This window comes from Sturnus vulgaris, chromosome 8, assembly GCF_052056855.1.
Source record: "Sturnus vulgaris isolate bStuVul1 chromosome 8, bStuVul1.hap1, whole genome shotgun sequence".
Taxonomy (NCBI): Eukaryota; Metazoa; Chordata; class Aves; order Passeriformes; family Sturnidae; genus Sturnus; species Sturnus vulgaris.
The window spans coordinates 21680423-21703082 of NC_142250.1; the positions used below are offsets into that span (position 1 = coordinate 21680423).

The following is a 22660-nucleotide window of genomic DNA, read 5'->3' on the forward strand; positions in this document are numbered from 1 at the left end:
CAACGATGCAACTCACAGAATGTTTTTTTAATCACAGGCCCATCAACTTGAGCTAGTTGTGGGCTGGGGAAAAATCCATATTTTACAAAAAAATGCTTTGGCTTCTCTTCCTATGGGGGAAAAAAAATTAATCCTTCATCTTCTAATAAACAACAAGTGGAAAAGAATTGCTTCATGGGACCTCATGGATCCAAATTAGCCAATGATCTTTGTTTGGCACTAGTAAGAGGCAGAGCTGCTTGTTTCCACTATAATCCACAAAGGGTCAATGTCTTCCAGTTCCTTTCAAAGCTTTTGCTAGCCAAGAAGCAAAATCTGTACTATAAATTAGAAAGGCTGAAATATTATCAAATGTCAGTTGGAGGACAGAGATACCCATACGAGTTTGTGTCCCAAGTAATCTCAGGACCATTTTCTCCAATAAAGGCTTAATCTTTCTCTGTGTTTTATCAGAACTAGTCAGTCTTTTTTACTACTTTGTTCACTAAATCACAGTTTAGGCTCTACAGACTGTAACATGAAGATAAGAGTTTGAAGTCTAAATGGAAAAAGATTTATCTGTGTGAGCTGCAGTTTATGGAACTATAGCAGATAAAGAGAAATATATTTTTGGAGCTCATTCAGGTTATTTTTCTTCTGCAATCTGCTGTCCTGTTTAACCAGTAAATTAAGTAGGCCAATTCATAGAAATAGAGAGAATTATAATCTATTCACAACCCCTTCTAGGTGATAATTTAACAAACAACAGTTTTGCCTTGCCAATTATTTGGGACAATTCTAAAGGGAGCATTATAAAGACTAGAATGTACCTTTGTGGCAACAGAATAATTTTGAATAACAGTTTTAAACCTGCTTTGATACAAAAGCTTTTCTGCTCAATGGTCTGAAGATCTTTCACTCAGAAAAGTCATATTGGAGCAGAAGAATAAGAGACTGTACATTATAAAAGTAGTGTTAAATTCTCGGGTTTTCAGTGTTACATAGGCTTCCCCTGCCATATCCAAGCTTATAGTATGGAAAATATTAGTTTATTATATGCAACAGGTACTTTTTTAGCTTCATTTATGAGAGTGAAAGTATTTCTGCCATCTAAGCTTCAGTGGATAGCTAGGAATCAGAAATAAATTCACTAGGAAAAATCCATATAACAGAGCTTGCCCAATTTCTCACAAATTCCAACTGCCAAGTGTTAGGATGTTCACTGTCCTTCATCAGCCCTCAAATATCACATCAGGATGTAATGGCTGAAGAAGTGCCTCTGTCTGAAGCCCTCCCTAGGAGAGCAGTAAGTTATATTTTTCAGGTTGTGCCTAATGTTCTGTAGGATGATCTAAAGCTCATCTGGGAAACAGCAAACTTGAGTCCTGTTTTCTGCTCCTGCAATTTTATGCACAACTTTGACTGTACTTCTACAATACCTTCACTGGATACAGAACTCCGTAGATGTAAATTAGTATCTGGAGTAGTAGTAGGCTATGGAGTCACATATTCCTTCAGTTCTGTTTTGGTCCAATAAATATTGAATTGTTTTCTGCTAAGAGTCTTCCCCAGAAGGGCCAGGCAGGGCTTCTGTCACTTTGGAGCAGCTGCTGATACACTCAGTCTCCAAGTAAGGGATTGTGGATCTGATGTCAGCCTTGGTCACAGGTTTTCCATGTGCCAAGGGATCTGAGGGCTCTAAAAGAAACACGGATACTGCCACAAGCATCTCTAAAAGGAGGTGGCCAGTGACAGGCAGAGCTCTGGTCCTGCTGGATGCACAGTTCACATTCCCAGGCTGGGCTGGATTGGCAGCCTGGACAGCTGATTAAATGGGCTGGCTCTGGCTCTGCAGACCCCTGTGCCTTGCAGGAGCTTAGAGACAGAGAAGTGGTGATTCAGAGGTACCCATACTGTGATGGCAGCTAGGGAGGGTTTTATTGCATCACCATTCCAGAAATATTTCGTTCAATCCCATGGAACTTTTACCTCAGGGTAATTTTTTACTAGATATGCCATATTTCTGCTCAAAAATTACTATTTTTTATCATATATGCATCAAAACAAGCTTTGTTTCACTTTATCACATTCAAATTTGAAAACAAACTTTACCAGCATTGGATCTCTGAGTGATTTGAAACAGGTGACAAATTTTCTACTGTTTTTATCCTTGCTTGCTTCTTACTTTTACTGCCCTTTTCAAGAAAATGATCACTCACCATATCTTTATCTTCATAATATTTTAGATGAGAGATAAGCTTTTTGTTGGGGTTTTGTTTCTAATGATTCATCTATAAATCATGAATAAGTAAAATAATTATATTTAGTTAATTGCCAACCAGTTGTAAGTTGTTATTAAAATTTAGTTTCCTACCAGCAATTACTCCTCAGAAATAATATTTTATTCACTCTGTAAATCTATTGCACTGTTCATAGTGCTATTATACCTGTGACATTGTAATAGCAACAGTGAAAATCAAGTAATCTTTCTGCTGACAGAATAAGAGCAGTAAATGTCAAACTAATGAATATAGAGTGGGCATATGTAAATAACCTAGGAGAGCAGAGAGGTTCTTAACATTTCTCATTTTAAGCACAGATCAACCTGAGTTTCACCATGTGAAGGACTCTTACATGGTTAATCTGCACTGGCTGGAACTTGATCAAAAATCGTTTTAAAATGAGCTCCATATTCTTGCTAAAAATTAAGTAATGTTCATAGATCTCCAGCTTGAGAAGAATCAAGATTACTGAGCTTCTGGTCTCTCAGGGTCGAGGGTTCACAGCTCTCAGGGCAAAAGTGGCAAAGTAAAAGAAGAGCAGTACAACAACCACGACTTAACAACATAAAACACTTCAATAATAATGAAAGTCAATGTGGGACGAGACCCAAAAATCCCAATACAGCAACCAAGGGGATAAGGTCTCTTTAGGAGCCAGTGGTCAAAGACAAGGATGACGGGAGGTCCAGGGTATAAATGAGGTAGGCTCCAGTGGGTATAGGGGAAAGTAGTGCAGAGGTGGGGGAAAGGAAAGAGGGTCCAAGGGGATAGGTTGGGTGGAACATTGCACCAACTGAGAGCCAATGGGGATACAAGGAAGGGAGAATATTCTAGGAATTGGGAGTGGTGACAATTAACTGGGAAATGAAGGTTAGGAATATGTATGAGGTATTAACAGGGCAATACCATAACACTTTGGAACTTTTTTTTCTGGGGTCACCACAACTTAAACAAATGCCTTCCAAGGTTTAGGGTTGGGATACAAGTCTGTTAGTCTGTGTCAGTGATGGCTGTCTGTCCTGGAACACTGGTTAAGCTGACTGCCACACAGGTCAGCCTGAGCCTTGGGGACAGCCTTGCCCTGAGGTGTGCCCTTGGTGTGTGCCACATGTCACCCCCAGCCTGAGCACTGCCCCTAGCCCACGGTGCCAGGGAGTGCTGCTGGGCAGGGAGCTCCTGTGGCACATCCCCACGTGTACATTGCTTCCAGGCACTGGGAAGTGGTCCCAGGCTGAGGACACAGATATAACCTGATCGTTTGGTTTGCCTTTGCTCTGGAGAGTGGCAGTACATGCTCGGTGTCTCAAATACAGCTTTCCTCTGATGTGATTTCCCATCACGGCTCGTGCTGCTGTTTGTGTCTTTCATCTTTCCTGAATCTGCTAATTGAAACCATAAGAAATGAGATTTGCTCAGAACAACTGAAATGGTTACATGAAAAACTGATTTTTTTTGTGAGCAGTTTCAAAACACTCCGTCTTCTAAAAACTTCTTCTATATTATGTTGAAAAAAAAATCAAAATATCATCTCTGGCTTTCTTACAAATTAAAGAGCATCATTGGCTTTTTTGATTCAGCTGGAAATAATTTCTGTTTATTTGGCTAAATACCCAACTTAGATAAGTGGGTATTTTTAACAAAATAATTAATATAGGTAGTGAACCCTAGGAAAAGATTCTGGCTAAAGACCTAAGCATTGATTTAACAGATTTTAAAATTTAAAAAAAAACACTAGCATGAGTGAAATAAATTATAAAACACTTGAATATCATTTTCTGAGGATGTCCCAAAATGGATGCCCTCTGTGCATTGAAAGGATTATCATAGACAAGAGGTTAGATGATATAATTCAAGAAGTTTGAAAAAATATGCTGGCTAGTCTGAGTAGTCATCTCTGGACTGAAATGCCAACAAAATTTGTTAGCATTCACCCTTCCCTGAAAAGGCTTAAATAGATGAAATCAGCTTTTGTTTAGGAGCAATCAGTCTCAACCTGCTCTGTATGGCCCTGCCAGTGCTCTTTGTAGAAGCATTTGTGCTGAGCAACCAAACCACACTTCAGAAGAGTCATTAAAAATCTCTCATTCTTTCAGTTCAGCACCATCCAACAAGTGTAGGTACTTTCTTCAACATTGAATTTAATACAGTAAGGATTTTACATTAGTTGAGCTGAAAAATCCCAGACATTTTTGTAGATGGTAATGTCTTCCATGTATCTAAATTAAAATCATTTAAACAAATGGATTCTCTATTTAATGTAGCATTAGTTCCAAAAAAGCACATGACACAGGGATTAGTATTCAGTGGACTTCTTATTTTATTGTATAAAAGTAATTACCTTTTAAATACTATCCAAATTAACATTTTAATATTCCTCTAGGCTTATACATTTTAAAAGCATAATGTAACTCTGTACCTAATGCAGAAGAGCCCTATTTTCTTTTCTGCTAAATTAGTCTGCTGTATAAATTTGAATAATCTGCAATGAAGTGGCAGCAATTCTTTTTATTACACATAAGACTCATATTACAACAAAAGATACTCGATGTTTTCAGCACAGGCCACTTAGAACATGAAGAGCTAAATTTCAGTATATTTGTATTTCTTGGTAAGCTATTTGGGGGAAAGAATCTCTTATGTTACCCATCTTTATGTTTTACTAGACCTTGTCAAGGTAAAATATATGACTAAAATGGAGTTCCATCTCAATCTTCTGGTGAATTTTGAATATTAAAAGTTCCAGCTGTCTGAAATAATACATAGAATTCACTTTATCCACTAAAATTGAGACCGACTGTTTAAATAGTATATGTACATATGGGTTTTGTGCTTTCATATAACTTTTCTCTCAGTGTATACTGTGATAATGAGAAAAACTTTCTTATTTTATCACTGAATTTATTTTTTGCTCAGGTCTGCAGCAAATTAATCACTTTGTCATGTTGATAAAGCTACATAATTAGTAAGAACTTTACAGCAGAATCAAGGGGACAGCTAGGAAAAGGCTTTAAGTTTGTAGAATAAAAGATTAATCTGGAAAAAAACAGAAGATAAGGGAAATGCAGGAGAGATATAATAAAGGTATAGTAGGCTCGTCCACTAAATATCTGTGGTCTGTTCACCACAAGAGTATGTGGGGAAACAACAGGATCAGGTGGGCAGTGAAAGATCAAGGGGTGGGCAATTTTTTAAAGTCATTTATTTTATTAAATGACAATGGTAACTGATAAATGCAATGGTAACTACTACAAGGCAGACCTGTGAAAAAGCAAACTGCTCACTGCCACATTCCAGAGCAGGTTTTGGTGACAGAGGCATCCTCTGCAGATCCAGAACGGCGGCTCTGAGCCTTGTTCCTGGCATCATCCACTCTGCTGCCATTCTATCCACAGCCTGGGGACTGGATTATCTCAGTGTGAGGCAGGTCCTTGTGCTGTGGCTGCAGGAGCTGCTGAAAGCTCCACTCCTTCTCCCAGCAGGCTGTCTCATCTCCTGACCTCCTCTGATCATCTCTATTTCTTTCCTAGTCCTCTAAAACACTGTGTGCATTATTTGGTGGTATTGGGCATGCCTTACCTGGGGGCACTCTCCTAGCTGCTGTGTGGGTTTGTGAGTGGTTTGAGAGGTGACAGACCTGAGTTACAGCAGGAAAAACAGCTTCATCTAACTATCAGGATTGTGTAGTTCCTGATGTTCTCTGTGTTTATGTGTCTGAAAATTCCTGGGTGAAAAACTTTTCATGGAAAAACAGGTAGAGCTGCAACTTTATAGGTCTGTGATGTCACAACCTGTCCTAAAATATCCTCATCATTTCTATGAGATTCTGGGAATGCAATAGGTAGTAAAATAAACCAGTGTTTATCAGGTAATAATAAATTCACTACCTCTTTCCATGAGGCAGTACCACCCTAAAATGCATAAGTGTGTGTTATATCTGTATATAGATATATCTGCCTAGGATTGTAGCTCCCTAGCACCTAAAAGCTCTTTCTGACTCTTTTGCCCTCTATTAAGTTTCTCTTGAAATACACACTTCCCCTTAAGCTTAAAATAGTGACATTAAAAACCCCATACATTTTCAAAGAAAATTTTTACTGGTAGCTATTTTTTATTTGTGTGTTTTTATTTATCCTTTAAAATATTCATATAAAGTATAATTTTTCCATTTCACTTCAAGTTAAGGTTTTGACACTGCATCATGAACAAGGAAAATGGCAGTGTAATTCATCAAAGTAAAATTGTTTCATTGCCTTTGTGAAATGGGCATGCAACTGAGACCATAAAGCTTGAAAATGAGTTTCAGAGTATGGCCACTGCCCTTCATTTTAAGGCGTGGGTTGTTTTTTTAAAAAGTAAACCCCTCCCCCCCTTTCTTTTCTTTTTTATTGTTACACTTATGAACCTATCATCTCCCTTCCTCACTAGGTTCAGTTATAATATTGTCTGCCAATGGAGTTTTGCCTTCTGCTGAGTTCCTCTGAATGTGATTTCATAGCATGCAACCAGAGCTGCTCCACTGGCCATTGACAATAACTGTCCTGTTTCCTCTTAAATACTTCAGGCTTACCAAGTAAAAAGCATTTCTGTATTATTCCCTTTGGAAAAGAAAATAAACTGCAAGACTCATTTTGTTTCAGATGCAGAGTTCACAGTGAGTAGTTTTATCAGTAAAATGCTGAAATGAGCCTTGCTGAGCTAGTGAAATGAAAATCTGCCACTCTGGGGCTCTCATGTAACCACAGGAGTGTCTTGGGTGTCAGGATCGTGTGTAGAAGAAGGATTAGGCTCTCTGTTCTAGGTTTTACATAGACTCAACATGCATTTGATTTGCTTCCCATGCTGATCCCTTGCCAATAAGAAATTAATTGGCCTGTTCTGCTATGTCTGACTCCTTATTTAGGCAGCTATGGTGAAATTATATATTTATTTAAACAAAGGAAATTGAAGCCCCAATGGTAAATGTAGCCACTGGATGATTTACCAACAGCATTTTGGTTAAACTGCAAGTAGGGGATTAGGTTATCACAAATCCCACGGCTGTGGAAATAAGGCAAGTGCTCATCGAGGTGTACCTTTAAAAATAACAGACTTTGGGAATGGGACTTGCTTCTGCATTGTGCATTGTATAACCCTGCACCGTTTAGAAACTCTAAAAGGAAATGAATATGAAAAGCTTAAAAAAAAAGTTGAAAGCTAGGAACAATGTCTTGAATCAAGTTTCCCTGGAAAAAATGGTCATTTATACTCACCTATTTAGTTTTTGTCAAGTCAAAGGGATCTGTTTTAATTATAACAAACCATTGGCAGAAATAACACTTCTTAAACATATTAAAAAAAAAATCTCTTTCTAACTAGAAGTAAATAAGACAAAAAGTAAAGTGCTGCAGAAATTCTCCAGCCTTTTATACGTACTTGAGTTGAAATTACATAAATGTATAATTTGGCAGGTCATGAAAATTACATTAAAGCAAAGCAATCATATTTGTAAATTAGCTATGGTGTAATACATGTGCATTCTAATTTTTTCCCTTAACTTTCGTCCCTGTGTAAATGAAAGCAGCCTTTTACAAAATTCTGGGAGAACCAACCACATGTATTTTAACAAGTAACAGACATTTACTTAATACAACAGAAATCTTTAACAAAAATTGGTCTTTTATTGTTGTCATTCTCAATCCCACTGCAGGTGTACAGCATCTCTTGAACACAAGCTCTGAAAGCATCCACAGAGACAGCATTTGCCTGGAAACCTCTTTTTTTTTTTTTAGTACAGCAAAATACATTCAGTATCACTGACAATCCCTGAATATGAACACCAGTGTTAGGATCCACAAGCATGGTAAACATACAAATGTTCTTCTACATAGTTTAATGTGCTGGGAACCTGTACAATGCTTTATCTTTGAGTTTCAGTGGCATTCTCCCCACCCCACAAACTTATTGCTGAAATAATTTGGCTTTCTCAGGCAGAAAACTATTTTCATTTGTATGTAACGGCATTTTCCTCCATAACAAACAAGATGTGAGTACTTCCAATAGAAATACATTTAATGTAAAGTATTGAGCTCATGGAATATTTTTAGCACATTCCCATCAAAGGAAGATGAAGTACATTTCATAAATCTATCCAGTTCTTCGGAAGCCAACTCTTCATTTTTCTTCTTCCTGTTCTGGCTTCACTTTTTCTGGCTGCTTTGAAGCACATTTGGTCATGACTCTTTTTCCCTGGAGAAATCAGGACTTCTCCTGTTTTTAAAAAAGGGAATGAATTAGATGAGAAATATCCTGGAGCAACTAAAAAGCTCTGACCAAAATACCACTGAAATAAATGGAAACATTTCTCAAGAGGCAATTAGATCATGTCTATTGAGATAATTCTCTAAAATCCCATACAAATGAGGAAGCTGGGGGAAAGTGGAGCATTCTGGGGGCTTTCAGTCCTTTGTACTCAACATATTTCAGGTTGCTGTGAGAACTGAGGGAGCTGTCAGTCTGTTTTACACAATTCAGTGGCAAAAGCCCGAAATTCATTAAATATAGGTGACTTTATTGATAGCCCTGCATTTGGCCCAGCCCTGCATCCTCTGGTGGCAGCACAAAGCTCCAGTGCCACTGCTCATGGAGACCTCATGAGAGAGATGCAGAGAAAGGAGCCAGGGCAATAATGAAGACTTCTTCCTTGCTTTCATAAAATAGTTTATAGACAAATTACTGCAAAATCTTTGCATGGAATGTACAAATCCTGCCTCTCTCCTCAAGCTGGGTGAAGGGAGGGACCACTCTTGTACAGCACCGTTACAGGGCAGGGTTCAGGGCATCCCTCTCCAGTCTCGCAGCAAGGCACTGTTGTGTCTTTTACAGTCTCCCTGTTGGAACCATGGAATTATTCATATTTCTAATTGTATCAGGAGCAGGCATTTTTACAGACAAACCTGCATTCTCACTTCTTTCAAATATTTTATTACATGAAAACACATCCTGGTAATTATATCCAAATTCAAAACTAGATAGAAAGGAAAGATAAATATGTTTTAAATTCTATGTTTTAGGCAATTGTAGATTTTCGTTTAAAGCCAGAATAAAATTCTGGATTTTATATCATTTGCCCTAGAGAATGTTGTTTTTCTCTTTTCTGGGCTGAAAGAAGATTATTTCAGAAAGAGCATACTAATATTAAAAAAAATATTGTTATTTTGCAGCATTAACTTTATGTGCCTAATTGAACTTCTGATTTTTTTTCTTGTAATGACAAGTGAAAGGACCTCAGCATGATTTTCACTTGCTGCGTTTACTGCTTTCTTTGAATACAGAAATAGAATTTATGGATTTTTCAGCTTTTGCAACTATTGTTGGGAAGTAAATGTTCATTTAATTTGCCTGATTTTGTATTTCCCTTGCAACTACTTTCAGGATGGTAAATTTGACTGAGGAATCTCTGTTGTTTTAACACAGACCTGGTTAGCCAAAGATGTCAAGTTTTCTGAGGCAATAATGAGTTTTTTCCAGATGCATTCTTTTATATTTTCCATGCTTTAAAAAGATTTTTCGAAAGGGCTGTACTAAGTATATTTCAGTGGCTTGCTTTCTCTTGTCTTACAAAAGGTAAAAATAATTATACTGTAAACACAATTTTCTGGAACTAGCAAGACCACACAACTACAGAATTAACGAAATTTCGTTGGTTTTAACTGAGTAGACAGAAAACTAAAGGCAAAATATTTATTCAGTCTGGTATGTTGGTTTATAAAACTGTATGTTGTCTTCTGGAAACTTTGATAGATTTGTATGCATTTTTTTTCTGAAGTAACTTGACTAGCTCTATGTGAAAGATCACAAATAAGAGAAATTATAATTTCAATCAGTAAAGTCACAAAGTTACACAAATCATCAAAATACTATCCTCAGCAATCACCATATATTAATATCTTTTAGAAATAGCTCAATGGGATTTTTTTAGCTTGCAGCACTGAGAAATGAATCTGGGAATCATAAGCATCTTTTCAGTTTTCAGCAAATAAAAGCCATTCTGTCCTTTTGGAGCTATCCCCACATGAGAAGGGATTTGGCAAAATAACAAAGCAGCTGAATTTCGGGTGTGGGGAACGACAGGCCCATTTGGCAAAATGTTTAGAAAGTGGATATAGAAAATATAATTCACTTCAAACTCATGCTGAACCCACCCTTTAGTGACAATAACAACCTTAGAAGATTTAAATCCATGAAGTAAGATCTAAGTTTGTATTTTCTGCAAATTTTAAAGATTACTATTCTGATTCAATGTTTCTCAAGTTATTTTAAAATTTACTTGCTTAAGCCCTTCTCCTAAAAAAAAAAAGAAATCTATTCTTCACAATCCCTACCTCCTCAGCATTTGAAATAAGAAGTCTCTTCTATTCCAGGATATTAATAATTTTGCATATTAAAACCATTCCCCAAGTCTCTTAATTTTCTCTTTTCTCTTTCTCTGTGTCTTCCTGGGAAATGTTTAAAAGACAAGAACTAATTCTTAAGCAAACTGTGAAGAGGATTTGATGACACATTGATCTTGCAGTTTTTCTGAGAATACTGTAATTTAAATTTTTTTTTCCCTAAAGATTAGAAAAATCACATGAAAATTAAATAGCTAGGGGATAGCACAAAAACCAATGGCATTGCTTCCAACACCTTCCAGTTCTGTAACTGCAGCATCTTAATTCATAATCCAAAAACTTTATAATGTCCTTTTAATAATGCTGCACTGTTTGGAGCAATGGTTGCCTGGAAATCTGTTTTCCTGCCAGGAAGCAGGGGCAAATGAATGAGTGGATTTTGTTTACATTATTTATAGTATAAATATGGTAAAAAATTCCCTTCTTTATGTCTCATTGCAGTAGATTTCTTTGCCACTCTTTCTGCAGGTGGTGCTAGCTCTGAACAGAGCACGAAAAGCATTGTTTTTCTTGTTATGAAACTGAAACGTGAAGCAATAGATGCATAACAATAATAAGATATTATCATCAAATCACATGTTTTACTACTCTTCTATTCCTGTTACTACCCAGTAAGACTCTTGCTAAACAGAGGAGTTTGGCAAGTGCCAATACTGTGTTACAGTATTAGATGTACAGGCTGGGAGGTGGTGGGAGCTGGGAAAAGTGTTGGGAATGAGGCTCCTACCACAGTCAGCCTCCCTCTAAAACACAGTGCTGAGTGGGCAGGGGGAGCACAATTCTCACTTTCTCCCTCTTCACTTAGTCAGTGTTGTGATGGCCTGCCTGTGCTCTGTCTGGTTCCTGGAGTCTTTTATTTCCATTTTTTTCCACAACCCCGTCTATCTGATTCACCCTTCTGGTTTTCCTCTAGAAACAGATGTAAGAGCACAGAGACCACGAGTGCAGTCTCTTCTTGGGTTTGATAAAAGCACATGTTGACAGAGACTTTTCATTACCCATTCTTGTATTACTCCCTTGTCAGATGTGTAATGAATTATCTAAGTGGAAAAAAATGGTACTACTGCAGTCAGGTATTGTGATGCAGTTCTATTTATTTATCTTTTTAAAAAGTGAAATGTCCTATTCACGAACCCAAACAATCATTTTCTCCTTGTTCTTCTTAAAGCCTCTTTCCAATATAAATCTCTCTGAAAACATTTGCTTCTTCTCAACTTCTTTTCTTCTCTGTGTGCTTGGGCAATGGGACATTCTTCCAATCTTCTCAACTCCTTTACTTTTCCCCTCAAATACAGCTCTGTCTAAAAACACCTTGCATTTGTCTATTTCTTGTTTGGGTGTACGAAGAAACTTTGTTACTAGTTTGTTTTTTGGGGGGTTTTTTGTTGTTTTGGTTTTTTTCCTTTTATTTTGTTTGTCTTTGCTTTCTAAACATATACAGAGATTAAATATGGATGTTTCTCTCCAAAAACTACAAGGATTGGTATACACACCATAACAACTCTTATTCTTTCCTGGGCTCTCATCACCTGAAACAGATGGTACAGGAAAGCTGGGCTCCTGCAGGATGTTTTCCCAGAGGAAAGCATTTGCCTTTAGTGACAGCTGGGCAAATGTCAATTTCTGACTCACAAGACACATATTTCATTTAAAAAAAAAAAAAAGGAAAATCGTATTTGGAGGAAACACAGCTTCTTAGGCTTTCCTGCAGAATAAAAATACTGAAACTTCTGTCCAGAGTTCTAAAATCACTGTCAGACTTTTATAGTCCCACTTGGAGTCTTCCCAGATACATCTGTTGGTATATTCCCATTTATATTCTTACACAGGGAAAAAAACCCCAAACTTACAGAAGGCCTTGAAAACTTCTCACTTATGCTGGAAACAAACAAGCAAACAAAAAGCTACTCTGATAAGTAATAAAGAAACAACAAAAATTTCATGTTGAATATGGAAAATATGCTTGAGTTAACAGGAGCTCTCCATACTCCAGAGCTTGTGGATGTTCTGGTCCCAAATCTCTTCTTGCCCCTGTGCATAATATTGGAACATTTCAAAGAAATAGGACTGTCCCAAATAAATTTGAAACTTCTTTAGAAAATCGTTTTGAAGCTGGAATACAGCCTCTTACTCTATGGTTCTATTCTGAAAATGAGGCCAAAATGTACTCCCTACTGTAGTGTATGAATGCATCTAAAATTACTCAAGCATGTTTCAGTACACATAGCTCAGCACATCAGCCCAGGTCCTGGCTATGTGCCAGTTAGAGGCTCGAGTTTTGCAATTACGTCTGTGTGCTTGGAACAAGGGATCTGGCACAGTCTGCTCCCTACTTAGCCCAAATTAACATCACTGAACTCATTTAAGTCATTTTGGTTTCAGACTTGAGAAAGTGGGGACAGAAGTTAGCCTAAAGTGTGATCTGATGCTGAGGCAATTTGATAATGAACGTCTCCTCACTGATGTCCTGATATCTGAAAAAGTAGCTCAAGCTCTGAAGCAGTCTTTGTTCACTAACATACCCTCATCCTCTGCTTCAGCTGGAACATGGTGTGCAATGCAAACTTGGGCCAAAGAACTCATCTTGATCTAATGAGTTGTTTTATTATTATTTTCTGTTATTATAACAGTATCTTACACAATTGCTGCATGTTATATTAATGCATTACTAGTAATATATTAATATAATCAATATATTAATTTTAAATTTTTAAATAGAAATCCTGTTATGCTATTTGGCCCTGCTACACTGACCAAAGAGATCTATTACCAAAGTCAGGGGAAGTAGGATCACATACTTGGACAAACTGCAATGGTGGTAGAAAAAGCTAGAACTAGAAAAAGTAAATTATCTTTATTTGTACACAAAGCAAGGCTTTAAATCACTTTAACCACAAGTGATGATTAAAATCAGTTTTTAAGGATAAAGTCCAGATGTCTCCGAAGTCATAAGGTCTTATGTTTATTTTTTTCCTTGCTGACTTCAGAAGAGAAAGAAATCCCAAAAAGCAGAAGAGCTTTCAAATAGACAGTAAATGAACTACTGAAGGAACAAGGACTAGACACACATCAAGAGAAATTACTTGAGCCCAGACAGTCTCCATCTAGATTAGAGAAGTGCTCAGCTGAGAAAGCCAAGAATATTAAAGAATGAAGAGATGGACAAAGACCAGACAGATCCTGAAATAAACTGTAATCAGACACATTTGTTATGTTAGAAATGTAGTACAAGATTACCTGGTGTGATTTGCACAGCCTCACTGCAGCTAACTGTGCTGCATGGCTGTATGCAGCAGTAGAGGCTGGTCCAAGTGACTTTACTCAAACTCTTATAATCACATTGGATGTGTAACCTATTCTTTCAGTGCCAGAGTTGCTGTGTAAACACAATATTAAATTTCACAACATAGTCATTTCCAGGCAATCCAGTAAATTAATATTTAATTAAAATACGAGTTTTTATAATAAAGAGTATTTCTAAGCAATAGAAGTTCTTTGATTCAGCTTCTTCTTTAATGATTTTTTTTTGTAATACTAAAGTGGAAGGAAATGAACACTTCACCATTCTCAAGTCTTTATTACAGCAAAGAATCCCTGGGACACAAGGTGCATCCAACATTCAGACCTACTAAACATTTTTTGTGCCAAACAAACGGGTTAGGCCAACTTTGCTTTTTCCTCACTAACAGCTCGAACATCCTGCACTACATTTCACTCTTATGCTTTATTCTCCTCACACTCAAATTCTTTAGGTGGTGGTGTTGTTTTTCTAGGCTGATTAGGACTGGAGGGCTCTACCTTGTTTCTTGATGACTGCATTGACTGGTTCTTCCTACAACACTTCTCTCAAACCTGTGGGGGAAAAGCTAATGTGATAAAACAACAAATGATCACAGCAGAGGATGAGTGACCTTACAGGACGAACTCTGGCTTTTCTGCAAGCTTCAGAGCCTCGTGCATCCCTGCGGCTGAGAGCTTGCGGTTGATGTTCCTGTATCTGCACTGCAGCAGGTTGCGATAGGTCGTCCTCAGGTCCCGGTTGAAGAAGGCATATATAAAAGGGTTAATGAGAGAGTTTGCATAGCCCAGCCATAGAAATGTTCTCTCCACCCACAGTGGGATGCAGCTGCATGCTGTACCACAGATGAAGGGCCTTGCAGTCGAGAGGAGGAAAAAGGGCAGCCAGCAGACTGTGAAAGCCCCAACAATAATCCCAAGGGTGGTGGCAGCTTTCTGTTCTCTTTTAAAAATGGAAATGTTTTTCTTGTCATGCTTTAGGAGTCGTGAAAAGTTAGTACATTCTTCAGATTCCTTGTGCAGTTTTACAAGTCCATTCACAGAAATCCCTTCCATTTCTTCCAGACGGGGAAAACCAGTAAACTTGTGTTTAGCAGCACTCCTCCTGGCAGCTTTATAAATCTGATAGTACATGAAAAGCATCACTGACATTGGAATATAAAATGCAACTGCAGTGGAGTAAATGGTGTAGCCAAAGTCTTGACTGATGAGACAAACCTTTTCATCATTGACATTCTGTGCCCAGCCGAAGAGCGGGGGTATGGTGATAGAGGCAGATAAGAGCCACACACACAGGATCATTTTGGCCATACACTTCCCATTCTGCCTTACAGGGTAGGTGAGAGGTCTGGTTATTCCCAGGTACCTGGAATGATAACACAGAGTTACTACAGAGGGCGGGGGTTAACTGTTAACAGTTATGTCATGCAGTGTCATGTAGTCTGCCATAGACCAAAATCGTCGGCCAAATTCTCTGTTTCATAATTTTCAACCCTCTCTCTGCATGTACTTCCGGCTTGTAAATTCACGTGTCTTTCATGCTAAAATTTATAGTGTTAGTATTCCATATAAAAGGTCTTTTATTCAAGAAGGAAATCTCCCATTGCCCATAACAGGCTGTGATTTCTATGCATTTGTTCAATCTTCATGCACACAAAGCATATTTTGGCTTTTAACCTAAATTTTATTTTGAAACCTAAATTTTATTTTGCTACCTTAGGAAATCTTGGAGTATAGAAGAATGCTCATTCCACAAAGTCTATCACTTTTTGTATTGAGTGGATGATTGTAACAAGCAAGCATTTATCTTCACTCTTTTGTATTCAACAATTAGGAAGAGCCCTGCCACTAAGTTGATGGGTTGTCTTTCTTTCCTTCATGTTTCAGGCAGGAGCAACAAACTGTGAACTTATACCAAGAATAAACTATTTCAGTATTAAAATACTTCTCTTTATCATCACTTAATTTGAAAGAAAATACATTTTTTCAATGTCCAAACTTTTACTGAACAAAATAAAAATCTGTCCCGCTTCAAGAAGACCTGAGGAAGAAAACACAGTTTTACAAACAAAAAAATGTTTATAAGGGTCGATTTTTCATAGAAAGAAAAATTAGATCTGTTGACAACTTTTATATTTCCTAATTTGTGGTATTTTAAACTAAGTATCTTTTTCTAATTGCTATTTTTATGGCTCTATATAGCTGGGTGAGAATATCCTAAGTCTGAATTTAATTTCAACTATGGGAAATTTCTGTATTTCCTCTCTAAGAATGGGAATTTTCTCTTAGATGGAATCAGATGCCTTTATTTAGACCTGAGATTTTTAGTTTCAATTTTGGCTTCTGCTTAACTGGAAATTACCTATGAGTTACTGTTAACTTCTCAAATTGTTCTTTCCTCCAAAAGAATTTAGAAAAAATCAGTGTGATTTGTTTTTCACTTGTAGAAGAAATTATTTCAAATTAAGTTTCTGAATAATGTTTTGGTTTCAAGAGCTACCAGTGTTTACTCCTATAGTGAAGGTTCTGGAGCATTACTAACATGAATTATAGGAATATCATGAAAAATAGTTTTGAGGAGCATGTTTTCTCTGTCTATTCACTTAGCACATCAAATATGGGATTTGCCTGGCTCTGTGGAATGCTGCATTGTTGATTTTATTGCAGTGCAGTAAATCATGGCCAGTGCTCTTGCTTTATACAAGCACCCAGGTATGCTACAGTTATAGAAGTAAAAGAAACATCATTTAATGATCTACTCTCATGAGTATCAACAATCCTGTTAAACCATGTCATTGGTTTTTTTATTGCTGTTATGAAAAGTGTTACACAAAGGACAGACTGGTTTATTGTGCCTATTCTTGACAGGATGCACAAGTAAATTCCAGCAGGTCAGTATTTTGCCAGTGAATCTGTGCCTGGAGGAGCCATGAAGGAAGAATTCTTACTGGAATTGTCTGGGATCAGAGCAGTGCAATCCATGGACTGTGCTGTTACAAAGGGCTGCTTCCTGTGCCAATCACCATCAGCATTAGAATACAGTCACTGGCCCAGCAGCCATGGCCATCAGGCTCCAGACCATGGAGATTTCTGTTTTATAGCACCATGGCCAAAACCCAAGGAGCCAAGGGTTTTCCAAGGTGCTCCAAGACATGGAAGAGTTAGTGCAGTGAAATTTCAGTTTAACTAATTAAAGTATACATCACACTGCTTTAAGGAATGCAACTGCAGCAAGGGTGAGCTCTCAGCTTCACACTTTTGGGGACAAGAGTGGCCTATCCTTAAAATTTGTCTAAGAATAGCCCAGTTTAGGTACAAAACAGTTAAATACATCCTTCGTGCACAAAGACTTCTTGTCACTTACAGTGTGTTGTTTTTAAAGAAATCCTTATCTGCCTTCCTGAAGTATGCACTTCTAGAGCTATTACCCAACTGGTCACTAAAAATAACACACTTTGGAGGTGAACTTTATTATGTAGCTAAAAACGTTAAGCTGGATTTCTGTAAAAATCAGATCTGTGGGCTGCATATTCTAAGTGCCTACTGATGCATTCTCATGCACCAGAATATAACAAAAAGAATTCATGAAAGCTTAAGTATACTGAAAAGAATGAAAATTCATTAGTTTTGCCCTGGCATCACTTTTTTGGGAGTGTTTCTTTTCTTCAGAAATGCTATTTGAAATTAAAATATGCTAATTAACATAAAAATACACCAACATCCTTTCTGCCTTATTCATTTTGCTAAATGTAGTATGATAGGGGGAAAGAAGTCAGCAGGCACAAATGAAGGAATGTTGTTTTAATCTCTCTATATGAAATCCATTACCCTTGAAAATTCACTTGCAACGTCAAAATAATGTAAATCACTCCTGTTGCCTAATACACTGGAGAGTGTTCGGGGTTTAATAGATTCATGAGCTTCAAAAATACTGTGTCAAATTCAGTGGGAAAATATGCTTTGTAATGCTTAATCTTAAACTAGTACTTGAACAAAAAATACTTAAGGTAAATCAGCTGAACTTAACATATTCAAGTGTAAGTAACACCTTGAGGTCTTATTACTGGAAAAGAATGAAGTGTGAGTCCCTAAAAAACCCATTTCATGAGCCTGAGCTATCCCCCACATGAAAGAAGTGTCTCAGATTTGATATTCTGAGATTTATTTCTTTCACATGCCACAGATGTTCATTTTGATCCTGGTGGAGAAGCAAGTGTGCCTCAGTTCTCACATTTAAAAGAAGGGCAATGCTATTTTGTATTCTTCCTGCTCTGAATCTCTTGACTGGTTCTGCCAGACAGAGCATCTCTCCACGTTACACCCAGCACAGTGGGGTCTGTATCCAGGTTACTCCCCAAAAGCAGATTCATGGCCTTCATTTCTACTAAACTGGTCACAGCATTTTCCATTTAGCATTTTCAGCCTGGTGCTGTGTGCAGAAGACTGAAGTGCAGGAGGCTGTACCAGTTGGGCAGCCCTACGAGGGGCACTACACACACAGCACTCATGTCCTGCTGCCATTCCAAGGGTGCTGGGTGAGTGCAAAACACTGAGAAGGAAGAATATGGCACTACTGTTTAATGGATACAGCAAAAAAGGATGATGTGAACACTTCTCTACAGCATCACATATGTAGAAAACAGACCCTTGCTTGGAGAGCTCAAAGTAAACAGCAGAGACCAAAAAGATGGCAAATAGTGAAGGGCAGTGTAATCTTCTTGTTAAATGTATGTGTATAAACACATGAGCACATCCCTATTCTGGGTTGGTTTCTCATGATTTCTTCAGGGTCTCTTCTTCTCACTGGGGGTTTGGAAGCTGGTTCTTCTGCTGCAGTCCCATTCAGGTGTGAGGCACACAGTGTGCGCCCCAGCTCTGGGGAGGAAAAATTACCCCATCCTCTTTCTGGAGCTCTGTTCAAACCTGGGAGGGGGTAAAGAATTCCCTCCTTTCACCAGCCATTGTACATAATTGCCATTTGCCACAATCTGATTCCCTATGGCATAGAATTCTTCCCCGGTATCTCCAAATGGTTAGCATTTAATGACAAGAAATTGTCATAGAAAATTTAATGTAAAACCATTATAACTATATAGGTCTGGTCCTGAGATTATTCAGTTTGTGGGCTTTTGCATTCTGGTTTTTCTGTTATGAACCCATTACAATGGCCACAAGAAGAGTTTTCATTCTACAGGTCTAAAAAAATCTCTATTATTACTTTAACTGTAGATCAGATAGGCAGATGGGTCTAGTCTTAACACATTTTGAAATATCCAGCAAACAACCTGAGACCTAACAGCTACGTTGACTTAAACAATAGAAAGAAAATAGAAAATTTGTGATCATGTGTCCTAAATCTTTCATTCCTACCTCCATTATATGTCTAAAAGATAAAAAGTCAAAGAGCAAGAGAAAAGCTTGCAGTTAAAAGAATTAAAATAATTTTGAAGCTTCCTGCCCAATTCAGTAATAAATTGAATGCATCATGACATCAGCAGCACTTATACAACTGTTGTACCACACGTGTAATTCCTTTGGCTCTGGTCTCCATGCACTTTATAGGCAGATAGAATTCCATTATAGTTAGTTCACCTTTATGTCTCAGAATTCACTGACTCGATCCAACACATTCCAGAATCAAACCAGATCTTTCACTGCCTGACAATGCTTCCATGAAGCAGATTGGATTGCTATGGAATAAGACTAGAGACATTATACTGGAAATGATACATTTGTGTATTACAGCTATTGCTACCAGGAATTGCAACATAATATTGTTTTGTTACCACCTGCCATTTGATTAGGAGCTGTGCTTAATATGAGGTTCTCTCAGTTCTCCCACTGTTTTATTTTAATGGTCATCAAACTGCTTTGTTCCAAAGACACAACAATGCTTCTTCCTTTGCTTCTCTGTTTCTCTAGCACAGAAGCTTTCCGTCTTCAATGTGTATCTCCATACAGGATTTCTGTGCAAACCCACCTCTATAGAATCCCATCCTGTACTTCATCTGCAATAATAACTTCTTCTGAAGAATTATGCTGATCTACTGGCTTTTCTTCATTGTTTTCTTCATGGTTGTGATTCTCTCATCGTCTCTCATAATTTTTTTTCAATTTGGTTCAGCTCAGCATTAAGAGACACTTCACAAGAATAGGAGCAAAATGCCATTCCTAAAATCTATCCAGCATCCAAAAACATTCTCCCTAGTGTAGTAATGCATCTAGATAACTTTTTTCCTTTCCTTCAAATGTAAATGTAACAAGTTGAAACAAATACCAAATCTATTCTTTCTGTTATGGCTATGTCAGAACATCTAGCAAATACTGTTTTCTTTTCAAAGATGATGTGTTTACACAATGTAAGAGATGCTCTGTCCCTCAGACTTCCTTTTAAATAAAACAAGGTATACAAACTGATCAGGGAAATACTATTCCCACCACATACTAAAGTAATTGAGACAGAAGTAAAAGAGCAGAAACATGAAAAGACCTAAATGGGGGACATGAGCATTGCAGTGCAGAGCTATGGTGCTATAATGTGACAATTATCTTGTTAATTATTGTACAACAGTACTTTACCTTTCTGCAATACAGACTAGCCTCATAATCACATCATGGTCACTGCCAGTTTATTGCCTGGGAAGAGGAGGGTATTTCAGAGGCAGTAAAATACTTTTCTCCTTAGCAGAAATTATCAAAGTTACTAATTTCAAAGCATATTCAAGACCTTTCAGAATATGAATTGGGTCACTTTAAAACCTGAACATAAAATACCAAGCAATGATACAGTGAGGCTGCAGGACTAACAAAATCAAAAGACTACTCAGTGGAGAGAAAAATACTTTGATTAGTTCTACGCTGTATCTAGCTAAATGTTGCATCTTTCCTATGCTGCGAATTGGTATACAGTTTATAAAAGCCAGCACAGTGGTCAGCTTCCATGTCTTAATTGCAAGAAATCCTAGAAAGCTCAACTTCATCCTTCTCAGCTGATGGTGGATGAACAAATATAAAAGATCTTAAATGTATGTTTTGATATCTCTTCTTCTAGATTGCTTATGCTTCACATTTCATAAAATGTCAACATTATTCTTATCATTGAAATAGTGATGTGTTAACTTTGTTATTTGGAAGAATGAGAATGAAATACTTGTTTTGCTTTCAGTAAGGTTAACAATTTACATTATTCCCCTTTCTCTTCTTAATGAAATGTGTTTTCTTAAATTCTCTTTATATAATAGGATGACCTTCATTTCCACTGCTATAGTGGGTACATATTGAATTTATTCTACATAGTAAAAGTTCTGACTTGATTTCTCTTTTTCTCAAAAATCATTGTAGGGGATTATTTTTGATGAACTCAAAAAGTGTAGGCTTTTCTGGCAGTGGGGGAGGATTAAGTCAATCAAAATTAAATATCTTCATTCTAAAGGGATGTAATTTGCATAGTAGAAGGATGCTTTCTCCTCTCTTACATTTCTTTTCGTTTCCCTGTGCTTTCCTGGGCTTTCTCTCTTTCATATTGTATAAATTTACAGCCTCATATTTTTCTTATTTATTTTAGCTCATTTTTCGTACTTTTATTTCACTCATTTTTATTTCGCCTTCTTGCTGTCTTATTTCTCCTTCTCTGGAAGCTCTGTATTTTTCCTTCTTTATTTTTGTCTACTAATCTTAGACATCCATCCCATAGATAGGGGGATGCATTCTGTTCTCTTTCTAAGAAACACATAACACCCATATTGCCAGAATACGCATAACATCTGACCATTCAACTTCTATTACCTTATTTGTAATTCTGAAACCACATTGCTCTCTACTTTCAGACCTTGGCAAATTTCTTTCACCTGCTCTCACCCTTTCCCTTTCATTTTCACCCTGCACGACTGTCAAAGCATTTATCACCTGTCACATCCTGTTCTCAGCTTCTTGACAAACCAGCTCAGTAGCCTTTCATTTTCCACTGCAAATTATACATTGCTTGGAAGGAAAGGTGCCAATGTGTAGTTGCTGATGTTTACCTTGCAGCACTGCCTGAATATTAGATAATGTGTATTTCCTACTCCGTATTTTGCAACTGCCCTTATAAATATTCTAAATTATAGACTAAATGCTTTTATTAAGTCTCTTTGAATAAAACTGTACCTGTATATTTTGCCTTTTCTACCATCACCGGGGACATTAATGTAGGACATATAAGGAGGGAGGTGGATTTCAGCCCCTTTAATCCTTCACCAGACTCCTAGAAACCAGATACAGTTGAAAACAGAAAAGGTTTTGGACACAAATTATTTAGAATTAAGTTGCATTCTGTAATGGAAGACTTACTATTTTTAATTTTTTTGAAAATGTCTGAACTTCAGCTTTGTGGGTTTCATCATCACTCGTTTCCTGTATACAAGTGCAACAGGATTAATTACACACAGAGCTCAAAAGTGCTTTTCACCCCACTTCTCAATAGATAATTTGTAACACTTCAAAAGCTCTCCAAATCTGGGCAAGTGACACATTGAAAGAATCGATTTTTTTTTAACACAGTTCAACAATGCGGAAGGAGGAGGGAAAACAAAAAATAATTTCATGTTTTTCTAAAAGAAAATGCGTAACTCTGTCAGGGATATATTACCCACTTCTGCCTTTTCTCACACACACAACGCCTCCCAGATTTGCAAG

General features: G+C 37.3%; 1 protein-coding gene across 3 annotated transcripts in view; it reads right to left on the reverse strand.

The window, feature by feature from the left end:
* Positions 1–7896: 7896 nt before the first annotated feature.
* The window catches only part of HTR7 (5-hydroxytryptamine receptor 7), a 29357-nt gene continuing 14593 nt past the window's right edge, over positions 7897–22660 (reverse strand). Inside the window, exons 2-3 of one of the 3 annotated variants that reach the window (XR_015805153.1) lie at positions 14489–15353; positions 7897–8507 (exon numbers count right to left, since the gene is read on the reverse strand). Coding sequence is in view for 2 of the 3 variants with exons in the window: in XM_014875404.2 (XP_014730890.1) it covers positions 8471–8507; positions 14607–15353 (784 nt within the window). In the remaining variant the exon portion in view is untranslated. The remainder of the gene's footprint in view (positions 8508–14488; positions 15354–22660) is intronic. The other 2 variants (XM_014875404.2, XM_014875405.2) reach the window with 2 other exon arrangements.